Here is a 21,207-nt window from a genome sequence, read left to right as displayed (position 1 = left end):
GGGATTGGCAGTACTTCCGGCTCTGGGATGGCGCCGCCTGCAGGGATGGAGCAGCGGAAGGTCGGTCTGCTTCTTGATGCTTGGCGTGAAATAAAGCTTTGCTTGACCTTCTCTTTGTATCAGTCTCGCTCCTTTAATCACAGACCCATTATTGGGGTACCCATTTTGGGGGAGACCTAACAGTCACCAAAAGCCTCCTTTTGTTTAAGTAAAGATTGTAATTTTAGTCCTTATTCTATTTGACCTGCGTAAGGATCTGACATCGCAGTCTATCCCCTCATTCTTTTTTTTTTTTTTAAGATTTTATTTATTTGACAGAGAGGGATCACAAGTAGGCAGAGAGAGAGAGAAGCAGGCTCCCTGCTGAGCAGAGAGCCCAATACGGGACTCTATCCTAGGACCCTGGGAGCTGGAGATAGGTCCAAGCTGACAGCCTACAAAGAAGCAGGGACGTCAGTCCTATAGCCATACGGAACTAGATTCTATCAACAACCTCAGAGAATCTGGCAATGGGTTCTGCCCTCGGAGCTTCCAGAAGGGAATGCTACCCTGCCAACCCTCTGTTATTGGCCTTGTGAGACTCAAGGAGAGAAACCAGGACTGCTGAACTAAGAACTCTGAGAAACTAGCCACTCTAAGCCACTAGATGTATGCTGCGTTGCACGGCATCAGTTGAACACCAACATGACATCTTCAGCGGAATACTGTTGGACTTACTCCTTAAGAAGAATTAACTAGGTCAGTCATTGCAGGAAGATTCCCCAAAGGGAAATGTATGTTGCAGCTTCTAAAAGTTCGAGTTGACATATTTAAAAAATACGAGTAGCGGTGTATTTTTGTTTTGATTCTAAAGGAGCATAGCACAAGGATTCTACTGGAAGCAGCATAAAATAATGTCTAAGTACATGGATACTGAGGCCAACTCCATGGGTTCAAAGCCCTTCTTGACCTTTTACTCTGTGCCCTTGGGAGACAAGTGAATTAATTTGTCTGTGCACCAGTTTGCCCATGTGAAAAATAAGGCTATTATAAGGATTAAATGTCGTAATATATTGCCGTTTGACCACCCTTTACAAAATTACAACTTTAGTTGTAATCTTTAGTTGTCAAATCACTTCTAATGTAAGGGCCTACTCAGCCAGGGCGATCTCATCTTGGTTAAACAGTGATTTTGTTGTTTATGCAGTAAAACTTAAACTGACCCCCCCCCCCCACAACTTACTTAAAAGCAAGTCCGGGAAACCAGTAAAAAATAGTCGACCAGTCCCTGATAACAAAGCCCTAATACAAGGGTGGGTCAGGTCAGGTGGAGATAACAGAGCTGGGATGCGGAGATGAGTCGGGCCAGGTGGACACATCCAATCACTAGAGAGAGCATACGGTCTCCCTAGCTACCAAGGAGTGTGGGCCCTGCCTTTTGGGTGCCTTTTGGGCGCCAATTCTGACCAAGGTGATAGACTAGTTCAAATAGCTTACTATGGGGTGAATTGTAGTTCAACTGACCACCTGTGTGTGACCTAGCATGACTGTGCAGCTTTCTCTGCGTGTTGCAATCTCATTGGCTCCCTGTGTGTGGCCAGACCCAACCACATGGCCTTTGCTCTATAAAAGTTAGTCTGTGAGGCTGGGAGTGGCTCCCTCTCTCTGTAAGAGGTGGCCCCGACGGTCAGTTTGAGTCTCTATACTTGGAGCGAAATAAAGCTTTGCTTGACCTTCGCTTTGTATCAGTCTCACTCCTTTGATCACGGACACTAACACTAACATACTGTACACTTAACTTATTTATTTTGCTCATTGTCCCATCGCCTTCCATGCCTCTGCTAGAAAGTGAACTCTAAGAAGGCGGGGATTTTTGTCCCTTTGGTCAATTCCCCGTGTCTAGAATGAACAGTGCCTGCGGCAGGGTAGTAATGAAGTAAACATTTGTTGAGTGAATGAATGAACATTTAAAAATTTAAAAATGCAATACACGTGTATTATATTTATCAAAATAAGTTTTATATCAAAATAAATATTTATCAAAATAGTTTATTTCCATAATCAATTGGCTATTTTTAAGGCCTGAAATACCCCTTTCAAAAAATAGAAAGCCAAATACGTTATATGGACTATAATAATGGTATGTCACTGATAAGTATCATTCAAGGCCTAGGAATTATTTGGGCCATAAGCTGGGGCTCACCATGTATTCAGCTACTGGCATTCAGACTCGAAAGGATTCTTGTTCCCCTCACTCTACTAACATCTTTCTCTCTGGTCACCAAAAGCCTCCTTTTGTTGCAGTAAAGGTTGTAATTTCAGTCCTCATTCGATTTGACCTCTGGAAGGATCTGACATCGCAGTCTATCCCCTCATTCTTTTTTTTTTTTTTAAGATTTTATTTATTTATTTGACAGAGAGGGATCACAAGTAGGCAGAGAGAGAGAGAGAGAGAGAGAGAAGCAGGCTTCCTGCTGAGCAGAGAGCCTAATACGGGACTCGATCCCAGGACCCTGAGATCATGACCTGAGCCGAAGGCAGCAGCTTAACCCATTGAGCCACCAGGCCCTCCCCTCATTCTTGACTCTCATTTCCTTTAGATAATCAGCCACTCCAAGTATTGCATTTCTTATCTGAACATCATGGAAAAAACCACTTCCTCCCAGGACTGCTGCAAGAAATAAGTAATGACTCTAAAAGCATTTTGCTAAATGGGAAGCACCTTTCAGATGTTGGGTCTTACCCTTCAGCTATAGTCTTCACTCTGAGCAGAAATGGCTTCATTCAGAAATTATGTTAAAAAATTTAAAACTTTCGGGGCGCCTGGTGGTTAAAGCCTCTGCCTTCGACTTGGGTCATGATCTCGGGGTCCTGGGATTGAGCCCTTCGTCGGGCTCTCTGCTCAGCGGGAAGCCTGCTTCCCCCTCTCTCTCTCTGCCCGCTTCTCTGCTTACTTGAGATCACTCTTTCAGTCAAATAAATTAAAAAAAAAAAATTAAAACTTTCAAGGCCCCTCAGTGGCTCAGTCAGTTAAACATCTGACTCCTGATTTCAGCTCAGGTCATGATCTCAGGGTCCTGAAGCGGCATTTGGGCTTCCTTGCTCAGCACAGACTCTGACTTTTTCTCCCTCTGCACAAACCACACCCCCCCCTTCACACTTGTGTTTTCTCTCTCTCTCTCTCAAAATAAATAAATATATCTTTTAAAAAGAATTGAAAACTTTCCCGGTTCCTAAATGTCTCCTTGTATTAAAATCATATATTTCAAAAATACATTTTCAGCAAAGAATAAATAGTCCCTCACAATTGCCATTCCGGAAATAACTAAGTAGATTCCTTGCGGCATTTCACCTTCTCTACAAATGACATCTCCGTAGTCAAAATAAGCAAGTTTGGCTCTTTCCTGTAAGAAAAATAAAAAGGAGTCAACACAAATGTTCTAAATGGAAATAAGATTTTAAAGTTAAAATGGTTTCCAAGTAGAAAAAAAACAAAAACAAAAACGCACTGTCTCTATTCTCTGGTTTATTAATGAATTATAACGTGGGGACATGCTTCATCAGTTTTTTTTGAAAGAAAGGGACAAGCAAGCAAACTGTCGACTTTGTGATCAGCACTGGGCACAGTGACTGGTGGAATTACTCAATAAATGTTCAGTTGAGTAGATGTTTCTAATAAAGTGTGATACTTCCGACAATGGAGACAAAGATAGGGTGCTCTGGAGAAGTCCAGAAAGGCCAAGGTACCCTGTCTTGGGTGTCCAGGGAAGACTTTAAAGAGTCAAGTCTGAGGGCAACAGATGGCCAGGATACAATGAGCTGAATATCATTCAGGGCAGAGCATGTAGTACATGCGAAGACCCAGAGGCCATTAGAACATCTGCCCTTGGGGTAGCCGCAGAAGACCCAGTATGTCTCAGACGGGAGGTGGGGGCGGTGGGGGGGTGGCAGACCAAGACTAAATTATGCATTAGGCCTCAAAGGCATAGTGCATAGCATTCACAATACTTTAGAGACTCACAACAACATTCTGGTTTCTTTTAAAATCAGAAGGGAATAAAACAATTTCTGAAAGAGGAAAATGGTTTAACACTAATATATTCATCTTTATACTAACACGGTCATAAAGTATAATTTTTTGTACTTTTTGATGGGGCAAGAGGCCCACTAAGGCAAAAGTGCCAGGGCTCGTGAAAGTTGTCAGGCAGCTGCAGTAGGGAAAGGACCGGAGAGGTAACCCCAGAGTCAGACCTTGAAGTTCCTCACAGGCACTTTAAAGAGTTTGGGCTTATCCCCAAAACCAAGGAGGAGCCACTGAAGGGTTTGTAACTGGAGAATCAGAGGGATAGATTTGCAATTTACAAAGATATGTAGGAAACATATTTCAAAATCACTCATAGAGATTATCTCTAAGTGTGGGCTAAGTGACAAGTTTTCACTTTTTACTTCGTGTTATTCTGAATTATTTGACAGCATTGAAACAGGCACTGATGACTTCACAGTGGTGTGTTTTTTTTTTTTTTAAATCCCCTAAAGCCAAATATCCAGCTTCTGTATTATTCAGACCTCGGTTTTCTACCATTGACGTCTGGCTTATTGTTATAGACCTTTGTGTTTTTAATTAACCACACCAATTGGAGGATGAAAGGAGGGAGGAGTATTTAGATTGAAATTATAGTCTAAAATAAGGGGTGTTTCTTTTGTCTGCTGTGTGGAGTTCCCTGTTAGTCACATAATCCCTGGGCGGTCCCTAATGAGAATAATGCCTGTTTATTCCTAACTCATCACAATGTTTATCCTGGTCAAATCAATTGAAATGTCTATCAAAAACCAAAATATGAAGGAAAGAGGGCACTCAGACTGAGAGAAGCCTGTAAGAGGGTAACGAAAGTCCAACAGCCTTGCAGAGGTATGGCAAGTTAGGGACAGAAGGAGGTTGTGTCCCAGTGACAGGTTCACCTCAGGTGTGTGTGAATCACTAATTTATAGAGTTATCTTCTTCTCATGGGTTTCCCATTCCTCCCCATTCACTGCTGGATGGTCAGTTAATTAATTACACTTGTGAAAATTACTACCTATAAAGAACCAAATTCTAATTTTATCTTTTTTTTTTTTTAAGAATTTATTTATTTATTTATTTGACAGACAGAAATCACAAGTAGACGGAGAGGCAGGCAGAGAGAGAGAGGAGGAAGCAGGCTCCCCACTGAACAAAGAGCCTGATGCGGGGTTCGATCTCAGAATCCTGGGATCATGACCTGAGCCGAAGGCAGAGGCTTTAACCCACTGAGCCACCCAGGAGCCCCTCTAACTTTAGCTTAAATTGGATTTTAACAAAACTAAACAGAATGCAAATTATAAGAAACATTTTTGAGATACCTTCCTCCCAGTCCAAGCCCAACTCCCACCTCCCACTCCCATTTATTTGAGCTCTATTCTCTTAACTATCCCCTACGGCCCCTGGCCATCCCATCAGGTTTCCTCCCCTTCTTGCAGCCACACTTGCTCTCGCCAAAGCAGGACATCAGATCCAAGCCTGTTAGATTTCTGCCTCAAGAATTTGAACCGAGAGACAAAGAGTCTGGGAATTGAGAAATGAGCATGATATCCAAGTGCTAGAAGAAAGGTCCACAGATGCCCACCAATGATACTCCCGAGCTGGCCTGAATCCCACCACACCCACTGTTAGCTAGCTAACCCTTTCTTAGCATCTTCTACACACCATCCCACTGTCTTTTCAGTCAACTTTCCCTTTGCGTAAGCTAGTTCTGTTACTTGCAACCAAAGGAGTATTTTTTTTTTTTAAGATTTTATTTATTTATTTGAGAGAGAGCAGGAAGGAGTATGAGCGGGGAGGGAGAGAGAGAGGAAGAAGCAGACTCCCTGCTGGGCAGGAAGCCCAGTTTTGGCCTTGATCCCAGGACCCCAGGATCATGACCTGAGCTAAAGGCAGACACTTAACCAACTGAGCCTCCCATGTGCCCCAAAACCAAAGGAGTCTTAATTCAAGTAAATTTGAAATCAATTTCAAAAGAAAAATTTAAAAATTTCTGGCATGAAGAAAATGTTAGTAAAGCAAGAAAGGAATCAACCCAGCAGAACTTCATTAAGACTGCTGTCTTTCTAGAAAACAAGGAAAATATCCTCATTATGGACAAACAGATGCCTTATATATCCTAGATCCTTATATATGCCTAGATCACAAAGTATGGTACAACGAAATTTGTGGTAAAGCAAACATCATTCCTTGTCACAGAGTTCTCCTAATTCTAAAAATCTAACAGAGGTTTTAACAGGTTGATGAAAAATCATAAACCTTGTAATTCATACAAGAGCCGTTTAAAACCAAAGTCACACACTGGCCTATGGGTCATATCTAATTCAAGGATGTATTTTGTTTGCCCTGCATGACACTTGAAAATTTTTGAATTCGTGCCAATTTTTTAAAATTTGGAAATTTCACATAGAAATTCAGATCTATGGGCTTTTTAAAAATCTGAGCTGTACATTATTAAATCTAAGAGTCAATTTTCGATCATCGTCTTATTTGGTCTCAGCCTCATTTGACATAGTTGCTTACAGTCTCCTTTAAGAAATATTTTCTTCACTTGGCTTCTGGAAGGCACTCTCTTTTAGTTTTCCTCCCACCTAACGCATTACTCCTCAATTCTTTTTTTCCAAGTTTTATTGAGATGTAATTGACATACAGCACTGCTCAAGTTTAAAGTTTATAGCATAATGACTCAACATAAATATATTATGGGTGCCTGGGTGGCTCAATGGGTTAAGTCTCTGCCTTTGGCTCAGGTCATGATCTCAGGGTCGTGGGATTGAGCCCTGCATTGGGCTCTCTGCTTGACAGGGAGCCTGCTTCCCCCTCTCTCTGCCTGCCTCTTAGCCCACTTGTGATCTCTCCCTCTGCCAATAAATAAAAATCTTAAAAAAAAATACCTATATTATGAAACAATTACCATAAATTTAATTAACATCCATTACCTCTTCTAGTTACCAAAAATAATTCTTTTCCTCGTGATGGGAACTTATAGGACTTAATCTTTTAGCAAGTTTCAAGTACACCACACAGCAATGTTAAATATATACTCATCATGTTGTACAGCACATTCCTAGCACACCTTTATCTTTTAACTTGGAAGATTGTACCCTTGACCATCTTCCTTCAATTCCCCCTCCCCCCATCCTCTGCCTCTGGTAACCATAAATCTGATCTCTTTTTCTATTCTTTTCAGTAGTTCCTCCTTATCTCCCCTCTAAATGTTGGATAGCCCAGGACTCAGTCCTTGGATATCCATAGTAATTCCTTAAATTATCTCATCAAGCTTCTATGCTGACAACCCCAAAATCTCTATCTCCCATTTGGCCTCCCACCTGAATTCCAGTCACATATCCTACTGCCTACTCGACATCTCTATTTGGATGTCTAACGGCTTTCTTAAATTTAACTCATTCAGAATCGAATGCTTGTGCCCTCCATATAAATCTTCTCTTCTCCATCTAAGTCAACAGAAACTCCATCCTATTTTCAGACTCAAATCCCAGAAGTTATTCTCTGTCTCTAACACTCCATCAGCACCTAACAGCTCTACCTTCAAAACACCTCAAGAGTTTGACCACTGACCACTTGTTCTAATCCAAGTCCCCATCACTTCTTGCCTCCATTACAATCATCATCTTCCTGGTTGGCCCGTGTCACCTTAGAGCCTATCCTCCACACAGCACCAAGGTGGACATTTTTCTTTTTCTTTCTTTCTTTCTTTTTTTTTTTTTTAAGAGCAGGTTTATTTGTTTGTTTTTTAAGAGTTTATTTATTTATTTGACAGAGATCACAAGTAGGCAAAGAGGCAGGCAGAGAGAGGAGGAAGCAGGCTCCCTGTGGAGCAGAGATCCTGATGCAGGGCCCTGACCTGAGCTGAAGGCAGAGGCTTTAACCCACTGAGCCACCCACACGCCCCAAGGTGGTCATTTTTCAATATGAGTTAGATCATATCACTTCTCTGTTTGAAACCTTTACATAAGTTCCCATTTAATTCAGAGTAAAAGCCAAAGTTCTGGCCTACAGAGTTGTGTGAACTCAGGCTCCACACCCACTTCAACTTCATCGGCTCCTGCCATCACTAGTTCTGCCACAGGGACTTTGGGGATGTTCTTTGAATAAACTGAGCCGGCCATTGCACTTGCCAGGAATGCTCTTCTCCCAGACTATCTACTGTTGGAATGCTATGACTTACAGATCTCTCTTCAACCGTCCCCTACTAGAGCAGGCTTCACTGATCACCCCATATAAAATAGCTTCCCAATTATATTCGCTTTTCTCCATAGCATTGACAATCATCTACTGACCATATATTTGTGTGTTGGTGTGTTTATTGTCCATCTCTATCCAAGTAATATAAAGTGCAAAGCAAGGACTTCATTTACTTTGTTCACTGGCATTATCCCCAAACCTATAACGGTCTCTGGCACAAAGAGGACTTTCAATAAATATTTCTTGAAAGAATCCAAATTCCAATAAAAACACTCAGCTGACTTTAGACAGACCACGAACTCTGGATTATACCCCAGATCTCATTGTTCCCTATTATACTATACACAGCTTATTTTACTTTTAGATCATCTGCCTGGCCTGTATAGTAATTAAAACTCGAGATCCTTACTCTTAAAAAAAAAAAAGTCCTTTCCAGAGGGTGTATCTAGAAGTACGAACTCTACAACATAAAATAAGATGGATTGGTAATAATCAGGTCACACAGACATCTTCTCCTAAGCAGGTAAGCTATTGTGAAAAACCATCTTTGCCTTGTAGGCTCAAAGTGAAATTTCCTCTTCTAGGTTTTGCTGGGCCTCCATTTTGGCTTACCCTTTGCTGGTCGTCACCAGATTCTTGCTTTAAATATGCTTCTTGTTGGTCTTGCATTAGAGAGTGGAAAGTAATTATCATCAAACCTGAGCAGAATAGAAGACAGAATCTTTACCTTGAAGAACTCAATGAGAACATCCTTATTTTCCAGCCAAACAATATTATGAAGATATTTGTCAGGAGTAGGCGGTGCAATTGCCATTGGGAAGTTATTCAGTGCTTTTATTTTTGCAAGGAGTACCTGAAAACAAACAATCAAAATAATGGTGATCAGATTCTGCGACGGAAAAGGGGCAGTAGGTTAAATATTAAGGAACTCTAACAAAACTGCTGTTCTGTACATTCATTTTGATGTTGACTCACAGTTTCTCTCACCCTGCTGAAATTACCCTCTAACCTTTATTGGTCCTTACTCTTCCCTTAACTCATTGAATTTCTGAATTGGTATATTAACTCAATTTGAGTTTATTACCTTTATAATCCAGTTAACACTGTCTGATACTGTGTCTTTATTTCAAATCATCTAAACTTCACAGTTGATCACTGTACAATTTAAATCCACATTTTCTCAAACCTTTTTCATGTGTATGATTTGCTTTTCTAAATTCTTCTAATTTTGAAGGCTATAGTTCCAGCTTTGTGGGCTCTCAGAAACCTTCTCTGGCTTCTCAGTATGAGATAATCACTTGTCTGCCTTATTCCCATGGCATCCCCTACAGATCTCCCTATGCAACTGATAACATTATACTATTACTGTTTTTACTTATCTGCCTCACCCTCACCCAACATCTGTTGATTGTATGAATAAAGGACTGAATGAAAGAACAAGGAAAAGCCCATGGACTTTGTGGGCAATGTTGTGTTAAGTGTCCTAATCTCCTCAAGAGTCTGTGGCACATGGTAGGTATCCTGTATGTATTTACTCAATTAAATTGAATTAGCTAGCTAACTCTTTATGCCTTGGAAGATAATTATAGCTCTTTGGCTGACAGGCAATCAGTATGCATTCAATAATTAACTATGGGATGACTAATTTACCCATTACCTTTCTAAACAAAACTATAGGAAAAAAATCTCTCTCCTCATAAGGCTATTATTTATTTATTTTAATTAATGGTATCAAGTATTCAACTGAAATCTGATCTAGCCTTCAAAATGATAAGTGAAAAAAAAAAATAGAATAGAAAACATAGTGTGGAGGCGCCTGGGTGGCTCAGTGGCTTAATCGACTACCTTCTGCTCAGGTCATGACCTCAGTCCTGGGACTGAGTCCCACATCAGGCTCCCAGCTCCATGGGGAGTCTGCTTCTCCTTCTGACCTCCCCTCTCATGCTCTCTCACTCTCTCTCTCTCTCAAATAAATAAAATCTTAAAAAAAAAAGAAAGAAAGAAAACATAGTGTGTGTATGCATATAACCTGAAGACTACTGTAATGTAGCCCTTTTCTTTGGTCTGTCAGACACTAAGGAGAAATCGTATTACCCATTTAGTATTTAGTCCTTTACCATGATATTAGCCTAAAGAGATAGAACCTTAAAGGGGAAAGCTGGCCCGCCCCACACCCATTTCCCTTTGGGGCCACTGGAGAGGGGACTGTATCTTGGGAATGACTAGAAGCCCAGTGCATGTGACCCTTGGCTGGGAGCTGCCAGGGGTAAAGAAAAGCACGTGACACTCCAGAGTAGCTAATCACTGGGCAACACTGACAGAATGTGGGACCAGAACGTCCATGTTTCTGCCTTATGCTAGGAAACAGATTCTTACAAAGGATAGAAAGAATAATCATATTTGCACAAATACATGGTCTAGATGGTAGATGTGATAGAGTGATAACATTAAATATTAACAATATTTTCCTCTGTCTTATGTCCCTATTTTTTTTGCAAACACATGTATCATTTTTCAAAAGTCTACCTATCAGTAACCAAAGATGGTGTCTTCCCTGCTCCTCTCCTCGCAGAACTGCCACCGATACACACAAGCTGATCTTCTTCCGATCGTGTTAGCATTATGTGATTCCCACCTCCCTCATCACAGCTGCTAAGACTGGGCACTGCATATTTACCAGTGGACAGAGAAGCAGAAAAGTGTTGTTGAGTTTTTGGAGGGAACCACAAGATATTGGCACAGAGGGCAACCCTGATAGGAAATGGGAGAATCTGGAAAGTTTTCCAGTTCTGTAGTCAAGTCCTTTCCTCAGCCTGGCCACATGGTCTGGCAACTGTGGATTCTGTAAGACACCATGTGTCTTTTATAAAAAAAATATTTATTTATTGGAGCACCTGGGTGGCTCAGTGGGTTAAGCCTCTGCCTTCGGCTCAGGTCATGATCCCAGGGTCCTGGGATCGAGCCCCACATCGGGCTCTCTGCTGGGCCAGGAGCCTGCTTCCCCTCTCTCTCTGCCTGCCTCTCTGCCTACTTGTGATCTCTGTCTGTCAAATAAATAAATTTTTTAAAAAAATATTTATTTATTCGACAGAGAGAGAGAGAGAGAGATTACAGTAGGCAGAGAGGCAGGCAGAGAGAGAGGGGGAAGCAGGCTCCCTGCTGAGCGGAGAGCCCAATGTGGGGCTTGATCCCAGGACCCTGAGATCATGACCCGAGCTGAAGGCAGAGGCTTAGCCCACTGAGCCACCCAGGCGCCCCCAGCATGTGTCTTTATAATAAATCCTCCAACCCCATTTCTTGGCTAAGCCTAACTCAGGCTGGTTTCTGTTACTTGCAGCCAAACAGTTTTGAAATTGTAGGTATGTACCAGGTAGCGTTGGCACTCGCTGCCGCTGGTATTAACAAAGGCTTTAGGCAAAGGACAGAGTTAACAGCTGATTTACCCCCCTCACTCATTACACTCTGCCCAAGATGCAATGTGGGCTTGGGTGTTGGGCCCATGGAATCAAGCCAAATGGAAAATTGCTTTCTTACCTTATTCATCTCGATGCCCTCATGTTTATCAATAATGCCTCTTGACCACAGGAAGGTGAGGTTTTTCAGAGCTTTAGCAATCACACTCCGGATTGCCTGCCTGGTCTTCAAAGCGATGACAACATCGCGACCCTCATGCTCGATGAGTCCTGAAGCAAAAAAACTGTTCGTAAGCAAACAGTGCCATGACCGCGATGATAACTAGTACCTATGTAGTGGCTTATAGTTTCCAAAGATTTACACGATACCTGCCATGCCTGTTCCATACAGAGCTTGTGAGGCTGGGGGTCTAGAGCAATCTTCAACTCCATTTGATGGATGAAAACATTGAAAACTGGCTTCCCCTTCCAACTAGGAGAAACTCACCTTTTCTGCCTTAGTCCCATGGCATGTCCTACATATCTCCATTACGGAACTTATTACATTGTGGCATTTTGATTTTTATTTATTTGTCTCATCCTAAATATCAAATGACTTAATGAAAGAGCCTCTTCTGGACTTCAGCTGGTGGAACTTTCTGAGATCAGATCGCGTAACTTGTCCTCTTTAATGAACACAGAAGTCACGAACTGGGCTGTGACTCACGACCAAAACTGCATCTCTTTCATCTTTGTACTCCTAACATGGAGCAAAATTCCTGACGTCAAACTTTTTTCTTTTTTAACTGGCTGGTAAAATGAAAGATAGCATGATTGGGAACATAGTTGTTGGAGCACTTGGCTCTTGACCTTGGGGTCATGAGTTTGAGCCCCATGTTGGGTGTGGAATCTACTTAAAATTAAATTTATTTTTTTAAAGGAACTTAGGTTTCAATGTCCAGTACACCTTGCCTGGATATCCAGCCACCTCTTACGGCCCATATGACTTCAGGCAAGTTAACCTTTCTAAAGCTTAAATCTTATAGCTTCATTATCTATAAGATGAAAATGATCATAGTATATGCCGCGTAGAGTAATCATAAAGATTAAATGAGATAATGCATATAGACCTGTTAACACAGTTCCTGACATAATTAACATTTAACAACCACTTGCAGTAACTATTTGGGAACAGGCACTCCTTTTTAAGGGACTGAATCAAGAGGACTTTCTAACAGTCCCTACTAATCTAAAAGCATAATATGAGACAGCAGCTCCTAGACCCCTAATCTTTAAAAGCACAGAAATAAAAATCTACCTACATGTAAAGGCAACAATGGGTCCTGGATTTTCTGAGACAGCACCAAAATTTCTGGCACATTGTCTCCAAATCCACAATTTCATTCATGAGGCCACATTCTTCCAATTTTGATTTAGAAAGTCTGATCATTATAAATCCATATGGCATCTTATAATACGGTTATGAACATAAAGTGGTTTTACTTGATTTCTTTTATACTAACTTCCGTTTCTGCCAGGCTCTCTCCCAAGTACTTTTGCATACACTGAGAGCCTGGCCTACAGCCCCTTGCAAGGAAAACAGACCCAAGCAGCTTTGTGTAGACTCCTGGGGTTCCTGCTGCATCTTCAACTCAAGCGAAGTGATTGTAGATGCTCAAGAAATGACCTCCCTTGTAGCTCCACATTCCTGAGCATCCTTCCAAGCAAAGTAGAACAAAACAAAAACACCCTTTGTCAAATGTAATTCTCATGTGTCTTACTCTTGCAGCCTTAAGGAATCTGATCTTGCCACTTTAATATACTTTGTACGCTTGTACGCTCCTCATTCTTTCCTTTATGTTCCCACAGCAAGTACAAGACTTCCTCTCACTTTCTGCAGTTGTCCATTGGTATTCTCATACCCTCCACCAGGCTCTGCATTTTCAGCTTACCTGGCGTTCTGCATGCATTCAGTAAATGCTTGTTGAATGAATAAATGAGTAATAAAAGGAAAGTTTGAATTTGTCTTCCCTCAGTTAAATTATGGATAATAAGCTGTGATTTCGGGAAATCAGACACTCCCAACTACCTACCTAGTTCTTTGACAGCATCTCGTTTGTTGGTTTCCAAAATTTCATATAATTTCTGTAAGAAGTTAAGAAAGACATTAATTTGTTACTACAGCAAGTGCATGTCTGCCTTTAAAATCTGAGAAAAGAAGCAATCCCACTTAGTTTATGAGTGGGGGAGAGGTTTGGCTCAATTCTTTTCTCTGTGCGGATTCTATTGCTTTCTCCGTGCTCCTACAATGAATAGCCTGCGGCCGGCCGCTTACAGAACCACCAGACCCAGCCTTTCTCAGAGACAATGATTGTGCATTCCACTGTGTGCCAAGGTGAATTCTCACAGACAGAGCTCTGTTAAGAGAGAGCCAACTGAGCAGCTATTTGGGCAGCTAGTCTATCCGGAGCATAAAAACCAGCAGAAGAATGAGAAATGATGGTACTGATTAGTTCATGTTTCCGACGGAAAACTCCCGCCATAAGAAACAGATCTATGCCAGGGCTCACGGTGCTTTAAGCAGCACTCAGTCATATGGTAGGTGTTGGTCAGATGCCCACATGTCCCAGGCTCTGCTCTTTGTGGAGCTTATTCTCCAGCTTTCAGTCTTTCTGGAGCTTACCCTTGGCCATACCAACAGTCCTGGCTGCAAACAACCAGCAGTTCCCTAGGATTGTCAGCGACAGATGACTGGAACCCTGTGCCCGAATAACACACAGCATAGTGCTGTTCACGGGGAAGAGTAACAAACACGGTGTTACTTAACTGGCTTGTGGTTTTTTGTTTGTTTGTTTGTTTTAAGATTTATTTACCCATTTTAGGGGCACTGGGTGGCTTAGCCAATTAAGTGTTTGCCTTCGGCTCAGGTCATGTTCCCGGGTTCCTGGGATTGAGCCCCACATCAGGCTCCCTGCTTAGCGGGGAGCCCGCTTCTCCCTTTCCCTTTGCCCCTCTCCCAGCTCCTTCTCTCTCTCTCTCTCTCCCCCTCTCCCTCTGCAGCCCCTTTTGTGCTTTTCTCTCTCAATCTCACTCTATCTCCTATAAATAAATATAAATCTTAAAAAAAAAAAAAGATTTACCTATCCATTTGAGAGAGGGAGTGTTTGTACACAGGCGGAGCGAGGGGACAGAGCGAGAGAATCTCCAGGAGGCTCCCAGGTGAGCACAGAGCCCAATGCTGAGCTCCATCTTAGGACCCTGAGATCATGACCTGAGCCCAGATCAAGAGACTGATACTTAACCAACTGAGCCACCCAGGCACCCCTACAGGCTTGTTATCTAAAATTTAAGTAGCTAAAGTTAAGTTTTTGCTGTTGTTTTGGCCTAGAAAAATTACATGTAATAAATCCCTCATTTGAATATAAGAATGAGGTATACAGTTTTAAAAAATTGTTTCTTCTCACTTGATAACGCTGAATCAATATTGGGAAGGTGCCAAAATTAATGGCCTGCCCACGGCACCCACACACCGTGGTCCCTCCCCGCTTGCACAGCTGCAGAGGGGGCTGCAAAGATTCCTTCAAATCAAACTGCACTGATAACAACTCTGTAAAAGTGCTATAGAACCACCCGCACCAGAGAGCAGAGGAATCAACTCTGACCCACACAGAGAACAGAGTCATGAAAGCCCGGGCACACATGTGTCTCCTCTAAATGAGAGGCCACTGGTCAGTTTTTGAACCAAGTCACTTTCACAATAAACACAAGTTTGATATCTAAACACATCTCAAAACAAAATTCAATCCTAACTGAAGTTCCTTTATAAATGCCCAAAAGCACCCCTTTCTCCCAATGCCTTCTCCCAAACTCCTCAAAATCCATTACTTCCCACCCGACTGCTATTTTCTTCCGTCCTCTTCCAGTTTTTGAAATCTTTTCTTCTAGAATACCTCTATCTTCTTTCTATGTAGATCCATCTAGACTTTCTATACTTCTTTTGTCTTCTGTAACATCCAAGGTTAATCAGCAAGATAGAGTTCTGTTGCACATTTGATCCAATAATTGATACTACTTTGATAAATCTAGAGAATAGTTCTCTAGCCTATCTATAAAGATGTCATGAAAGATGTTAGATGGGGCACCTAGGTGGCACAGATGGTTAGGCGTCTGCTATCAGCTCAGGTCATGATCCCAGGGTCCTGGGATCGAATCCCACATTGGGCTCCTTGCTCAGCGAGGAACCTGCTTCTCCCTCTCCCTCTGCTGCTCCCCCAGCTTGTGCTCTCTCTCTCTGTGTCAAATAAATACATAAAATCTTAAAAAAAAAAAATGAGGGGCGCCTGGGTGCCTCAGTGGGTTGGGCTTCTGCCTTCGGCTCAGGTCATACTCTCAGGGTCCTGGGATCGAGCCTCGCATTGGGCTCTCTGCTCGGCAGGGAGCCTGCTTCCCTCTCTCTCTCTCTCTCTGACTGCCTCTCCATCTACTTGTGATTTCTCTCTGTCGAATAAATAAATAAAATCTTTAAAAAACAAACAAAACAAAAAAAAAACAAAAAACAAAAAAAAAATAAAATAAAATAAAAGGGTGCCAAAAGGAGAAGAGAAACCAAGGGGAGAGAATAATCAAAGAGGTGATGGAAGAAAGACGGCAATCTTCTGATCATGAAAGCTCCAACAAGTGCTGAACGGGAGGATTCTTTTTTATTGTTTTTATATTTAAAATTTTTTTATTTTTAAAGTTATGTCTCCCACCCGACATGGGACTCAAACTTATGACCCCAAGAACAAAAGTTCTAGGTTCTACCAACCTAGTCAGTCAGGTACTCTGATAATTTTTTAAAGATTTATTTATTTATTTATTTGAGAAAGAGAGAGAGAAAGCATGCACACGCAAGTGAGGGGAGGGGCAGAATAAGAGAACCCTCGCACTGAGCTCGACGTGGGGTTCCATCTCACAGTTCTGAGATCATGACCTGAGCCCAAACCAAGAGTCAGACACTTAACTGATAGAGCTACCCAGGCGCCCCCCAATTTTTTTTTCTTTTAAGTCACACCTAGACACATTCTGGTAAAAATTCAGAACTCTGAGGAATCCTATAAGCCTCTAAACAGAGAGAAAAAAGTCGCCTACAAAAGCACAAGTAAAAGGCTGCCTGGGTGGCTCAGTCGGTTAAGTATCTGCCTTCGCCTCAGGTGATGATCCCGGGGTCCTGGGATCCAGTCCTGCATCGGGCTCCCTGCTCATCGGGGAGCCTGCGTCTGCCTCTTCCTCTGCAATTCTCCCGCTTATGCTTTCTCTTGTTCTCTCTCCTGCCCTCTGTCAAATTAACAAACAAAATCTTTTGAAAAAAAATAAATAAAAGTACAAATAAAATCAGACTTGTATCATCAAGGCTGAAGACAGATGGCAATATTTTAAGAAAATAGTTTTGGACAGTGAAAAGATTAATTATGAGAACAAAATACGAAGACTTTTGCATGTGTAAGCCCATACATCACCTATGGAAAAAAATTAGTTATGGGCATAATCTAGCATGATAAAAAGGAAAGCAAAAAGGAGACTCACATGGGACTCCAGAAAGGGTAGATGAGGAATAAAAGCTGAAGGAAGAGAAGAAGGTAGCTTAAAAAACATTTTTTTAATTAATCCATTTGACTGTTTGATTTAGAAGAGTCTCAAGTAGTAGATGTTTAATGATACTCATCTATTTTCTTTGTGATGGGTTGAATCAAATGATAGATTCTCCACTGAATGATATTTATATAATCATCACAAAGTAAACGTTTTTTGGCTTTCCATGTATGGAGTCGTTGAAAAGAATGAAGACATAATTACACTTACAGAATAAAATATAAATGTTATAAACCTTTCCTCTGTGAAAATAATAGCTCCGAAAATTTAAGATGGGGAGAAAAAGAATGGCTTATAGCCCTAAAAGCAATATTCTAATCTCTTTATACCTCATGGCAGAGAGCAAATAAAGGCTGTTTAGAGATAGTAAATCAAGAATAAAATACATGTGCACCTTATTAAAACTATTATGGCAAACAGTAGAGGAATTAACACAAGAATGGTTACCATAGGGATGCCTGTCTTCAGCTCAGGTCATGATCCCAGGGTCCTGGGATCAAGTCCTGAATCAGGCCTCCTTGCTCAGTGGGGAGCCTACATCTCCCTCTGCCTGCTACGCTTACTCTTCTCTCTCTGTCTCTGACAAATAAATAAATAAAATCTTAAAAAAGAAAAAAAAAAAGACTGGTTACACTGGGGCTGTTTCTGGGAAGTGATAGCATGGAGGGCTGGGAGGGTACTTTCCTTCTTGCATTTTATTACTTCTGAGTTGTAAAATTCTGCATGATTCTTCTTTTAACATCTTTTCTGTGTTCTCTCTACATATATATGTATTTGGATTCAAAGACCTTACCTCTTCGGGCCATGAAGAGCCACTGAATGTTCTCCCCCCCGCTTTTTTTTTAAGGTAGGCTCCATATCCAATGTGGGGCCCAACGCAGGCTTGAACTCACAACCCTGAGACCAAGACCTGAGCTGAGATCAAGAATCTGACTAATCTGACTCAGCTTAAGCAACTGAACTGCGCAGGTGTCCAGCTACTGAATATTCTCAAGCAGAAAGTCACATGTGAATGTTGAAACGTTACTCGTTTGCAGAGGGCCCTGTCTGGACAGCCTGGCAGGAGGGAACTGAGTCAGGAGGTGAGTCACTCCATCTTCGAGTGCCTGGAATACTCATGTCCTGATCTCCCCCTTGGTACTTACCTCATGCTGCCTGGAAATAAGGAGGATCTTGAATGATTAAATAAACAAACAAACAAACAAGCAAATACTACTATTCAGCCATTCTTCAGCACCAGCATTGCAAGTTTTCACCTTCAAATCTTTGTTCTCTTTCCCTCTCTCCTCCTCTCCACTTCAGACCTACGCTTTCTTTGAAGATTCATGTGAGTTCTGATTCCTGCATGAAGCCTTTTCCAATTTGCCCTCCCCTTCAGAGAGTATTACAAAGGCAGACGAATCTCTAGTTTGCATTCAGAAAATAAAAACACAAGGTAGATTTGCTTCTGTGCCAATTATAAAGGAGTTTGATAAAGATACCTGACATCGAGAGAGCAAAGACTGACCGCTGTAACACCTCTCAGACATAATGAACAACTGAATCCCCTTCACTTACCACAGTTGATGGGTTGGGCCAAATACATATGGAAGTAGTCCTCTTTTTTCTTTTTAAGATTTTATTTGTTTGTTTGTTTGTTTGACACAGGGAGTGGGGGAGATCACAAGTAGGGAGAGAGTGGGGGAAGGGTGAAACAGGCTCCCCACTGAGCAGAGAGCCCAATGCGGGGACTTGATCCGAGGACTCTGAGGCCATGACCTGAGCCCAAGGCACAGGCTTAACCCACTGAGCCACCCAGGTACCCCACAGAAGTAGTCTTTAAAGATACATGACTTCACTCAAGGGATTGTTTTCCCAATCTTGTCTCTCACCTGGTATATTGATTCTTGGCTGGAAATATGTTTTATTAAAAGCTTGGTATCCTCTTGACTTTTGACATAACCTTTCGTAATGCCATACATCAAGCGGAGACGCTTTTTAATCTGCACATCTACGACATTGATCAGTAGTGGGATTATTATCTGCAACAACAAAGAGAAAAACAAGTCTGAAAGTCTGATGTGGGAAAGCACCTTCCAAGGCAGGCGTTCTCAAAGTGTCATCTTGGGGAGCAGTGGCATTACCCACAGACTTGTTAGAAATGCAAATTCTCCGCTGCTTCTCCTCGCACCCAGACCTGCTGAACTGGAAATTCTGGGGGTGAGTCTCGGAAATCAGCATCTTTTTTTTTTTTTTTTTTTTTAAAGATTTTATTTATTTATTTGTCAGAGAGAGAGTGAATGAGAGCGAGCACAGGCAGACAGAGTGGAAGGAAGAGTCAGAGGGAGAAGCAGGCTCCCTGCGGAGCAAGGAGCCCAATGTGGGACTTGATTCCAGGACGCTGGGATCATGACCTGAGCCGAAGGCAGCTGCTTAACCAACTGAGCCACCCAGGCATCCCAGAAATCAGCATCTTAAGAAGTCCTCCAGGTGATTCTATGCGCACTCAAGTTTGAGAGCCATTCTTTAAAGAAATGAAAGGTCAGTGACTCACTAACTGGCTCTGTAGATTTAAGGGGGAGTCCCCACCGCTGCCTTTACCCCTCATTCTCCACACCCCCCTATTTCAGGAGACTAGAGGGCTGGTCCCCTAACCTGCATGATAGTCACTGACCAAATCAATCATCCCTTCGCCCCTCAGTTTCTTGACTTGCAAGATAAGGAAAATGGGATACTAAAGATACTTCTTAGCTCTAAATTTCTCAAATCATAAGCTGAGGCAAGAGAGTATAGTGACTGAAGAGAAGGGAATATTAAATATAAGTTTCCTGAGGTTCAAGTACTAGCTCTCCTACTCACCAACTCTGTGACCTTAAGGAAATTACTTGTGACCTTGAGGACACGGTCTCCTCATCTGTACTTAAATAATAATATTTAAGTACTCAGAGTCCAATGGAGCAGCCCCTCACAACCGATACAGTCAATCACAGAGACAGAATCAGGTCAGAATGCAAGGCAGATGGTGAGGAAACAGGTCACAGAAGAGGAAGGTGAGAAGAGCAAAACATCATCATAGCAAAGGAATTACAAGAGCAGAGAAAGAAGAGATTTTTAGCTGCTATTATGGTTGTGTCACTTTGGTCAGAGGGAGAGATAGTAAAGGGGATTTTTACACAGTGTTATTCCGTGATGCACTGAGGCCCCCTGAGCTGTTCCTAAAAGGATCTAAAGTAAAAATCTCCAATATTCTTCCAAGCTCTTCCAATACAGATTTCATTCGAAAGTCACACTGTGCCGAGACTGGCTATTAGAGCGCCTGACTTTACATAGTGGGAACACCTGGTTCACAGGCCTATTGCAATAATTTCATTAAATAATGTATGTCAAGGGCTCTGCACAGTCATGGAACATAGTAAGTGCTCAATAGAAAAAGTTAATCCTGATTATATTAATTCCTTGTGTATATTTCATAGAGATCTGTCAAAGTGTGCTGGACGGAAGTAGCGACTGGTTCACACTCTTTACTTCCCTCAGAGATACTTCACAAAGTGTTACTTCTACAATAATTATTTTACCTTCATCTGCAATAAATCTCCATATAAAAACTGATTACCTAAAAAGCTTCTCCCTTCCATTTTAAGACAGCCTCATACTACACATCCTGATTTCTAGCGTACTTTGTGTTATGGAATGGTTATGCCGTATGTAGACCCTTGGCTCCAAGCTCAAAAAAGCAGAAATCACTAATAATCAAAATTACCCCTTACAACATTTTAATGTATGAAACAAAATAGCATTTTACGTATGGTAACGCTTTCGAACACCAAAGCTTCATAACACTGATACAGAATCAAGGAAGGAACTGACAATAAAGTCTCCAAGTGCAAGTCTGAGCATTCAAACAAGTCTGCCTTTAGGAGGACTATGAAATTTCATGGAGAAAGATAATAGAGGATTCTTTGG

At 41.8% G+C, this 21,207-nt stretch overlaps 1 protein-coding gene across 6 annotated transcripts in view; it reads right to left on the bottom strand.

Annotated features, from left to right (window-relative positions):
* SLC9C2 (solute carrier family 9 member C2 (putative)) overlaps positions 1-21,207 on the bottom strand; it is a 105,154-nt gene that overhangs the window by 18,240 nt on the left and 65,707 nt on the right. For 5 of the 6 annotated variants that reach the window (XM_082704386.1, XM_082704388.1, XM_082704391.1 and 2 more), the window contains 5 exons: positions 19,137-19,286; positions 13,728-13,779; positions 11,777-11,925; positions 8,970-9,095; positions 3,285-3,383 (listed from right to left, as the gene is read on the bottom strand). In XM_082704386.1, the coding sequence (XP_082560512.1) occupies positions 3,285-3,383; positions 8,970-9,095; positions 11,777-11,925; positions 13,728-13,779; positions 19,137-19,286 (576 nt within the window). The remainder of the gene's footprint in view (positions 1-3,284; positions 3,384-8,969; positions 9,096-11,776; positions 11,926-13,727; positions 13,780-19,136; positions 19,287-21,207) is intronic. The other variant, XM_082704389.1, reaches the window with a different exon arrangement.

The sequence above is a fragment of the Mustela nivalis genome (genome assembly GCF_964662115.1).
Source record: "Mustela nivalis genome assembly, chromosome: 16".
Lineage (NCBI taxonomy): Eukaryota > Metazoa > Chordata > Mammalia > Carnivora > Mustelidae > Mustela > Mustela nivalis.
The sequence above is the reverse complement of the archived record's forward strand: the minus strand, read 5'-3'. Positions and strand labels throughout refer to the sequence as shown.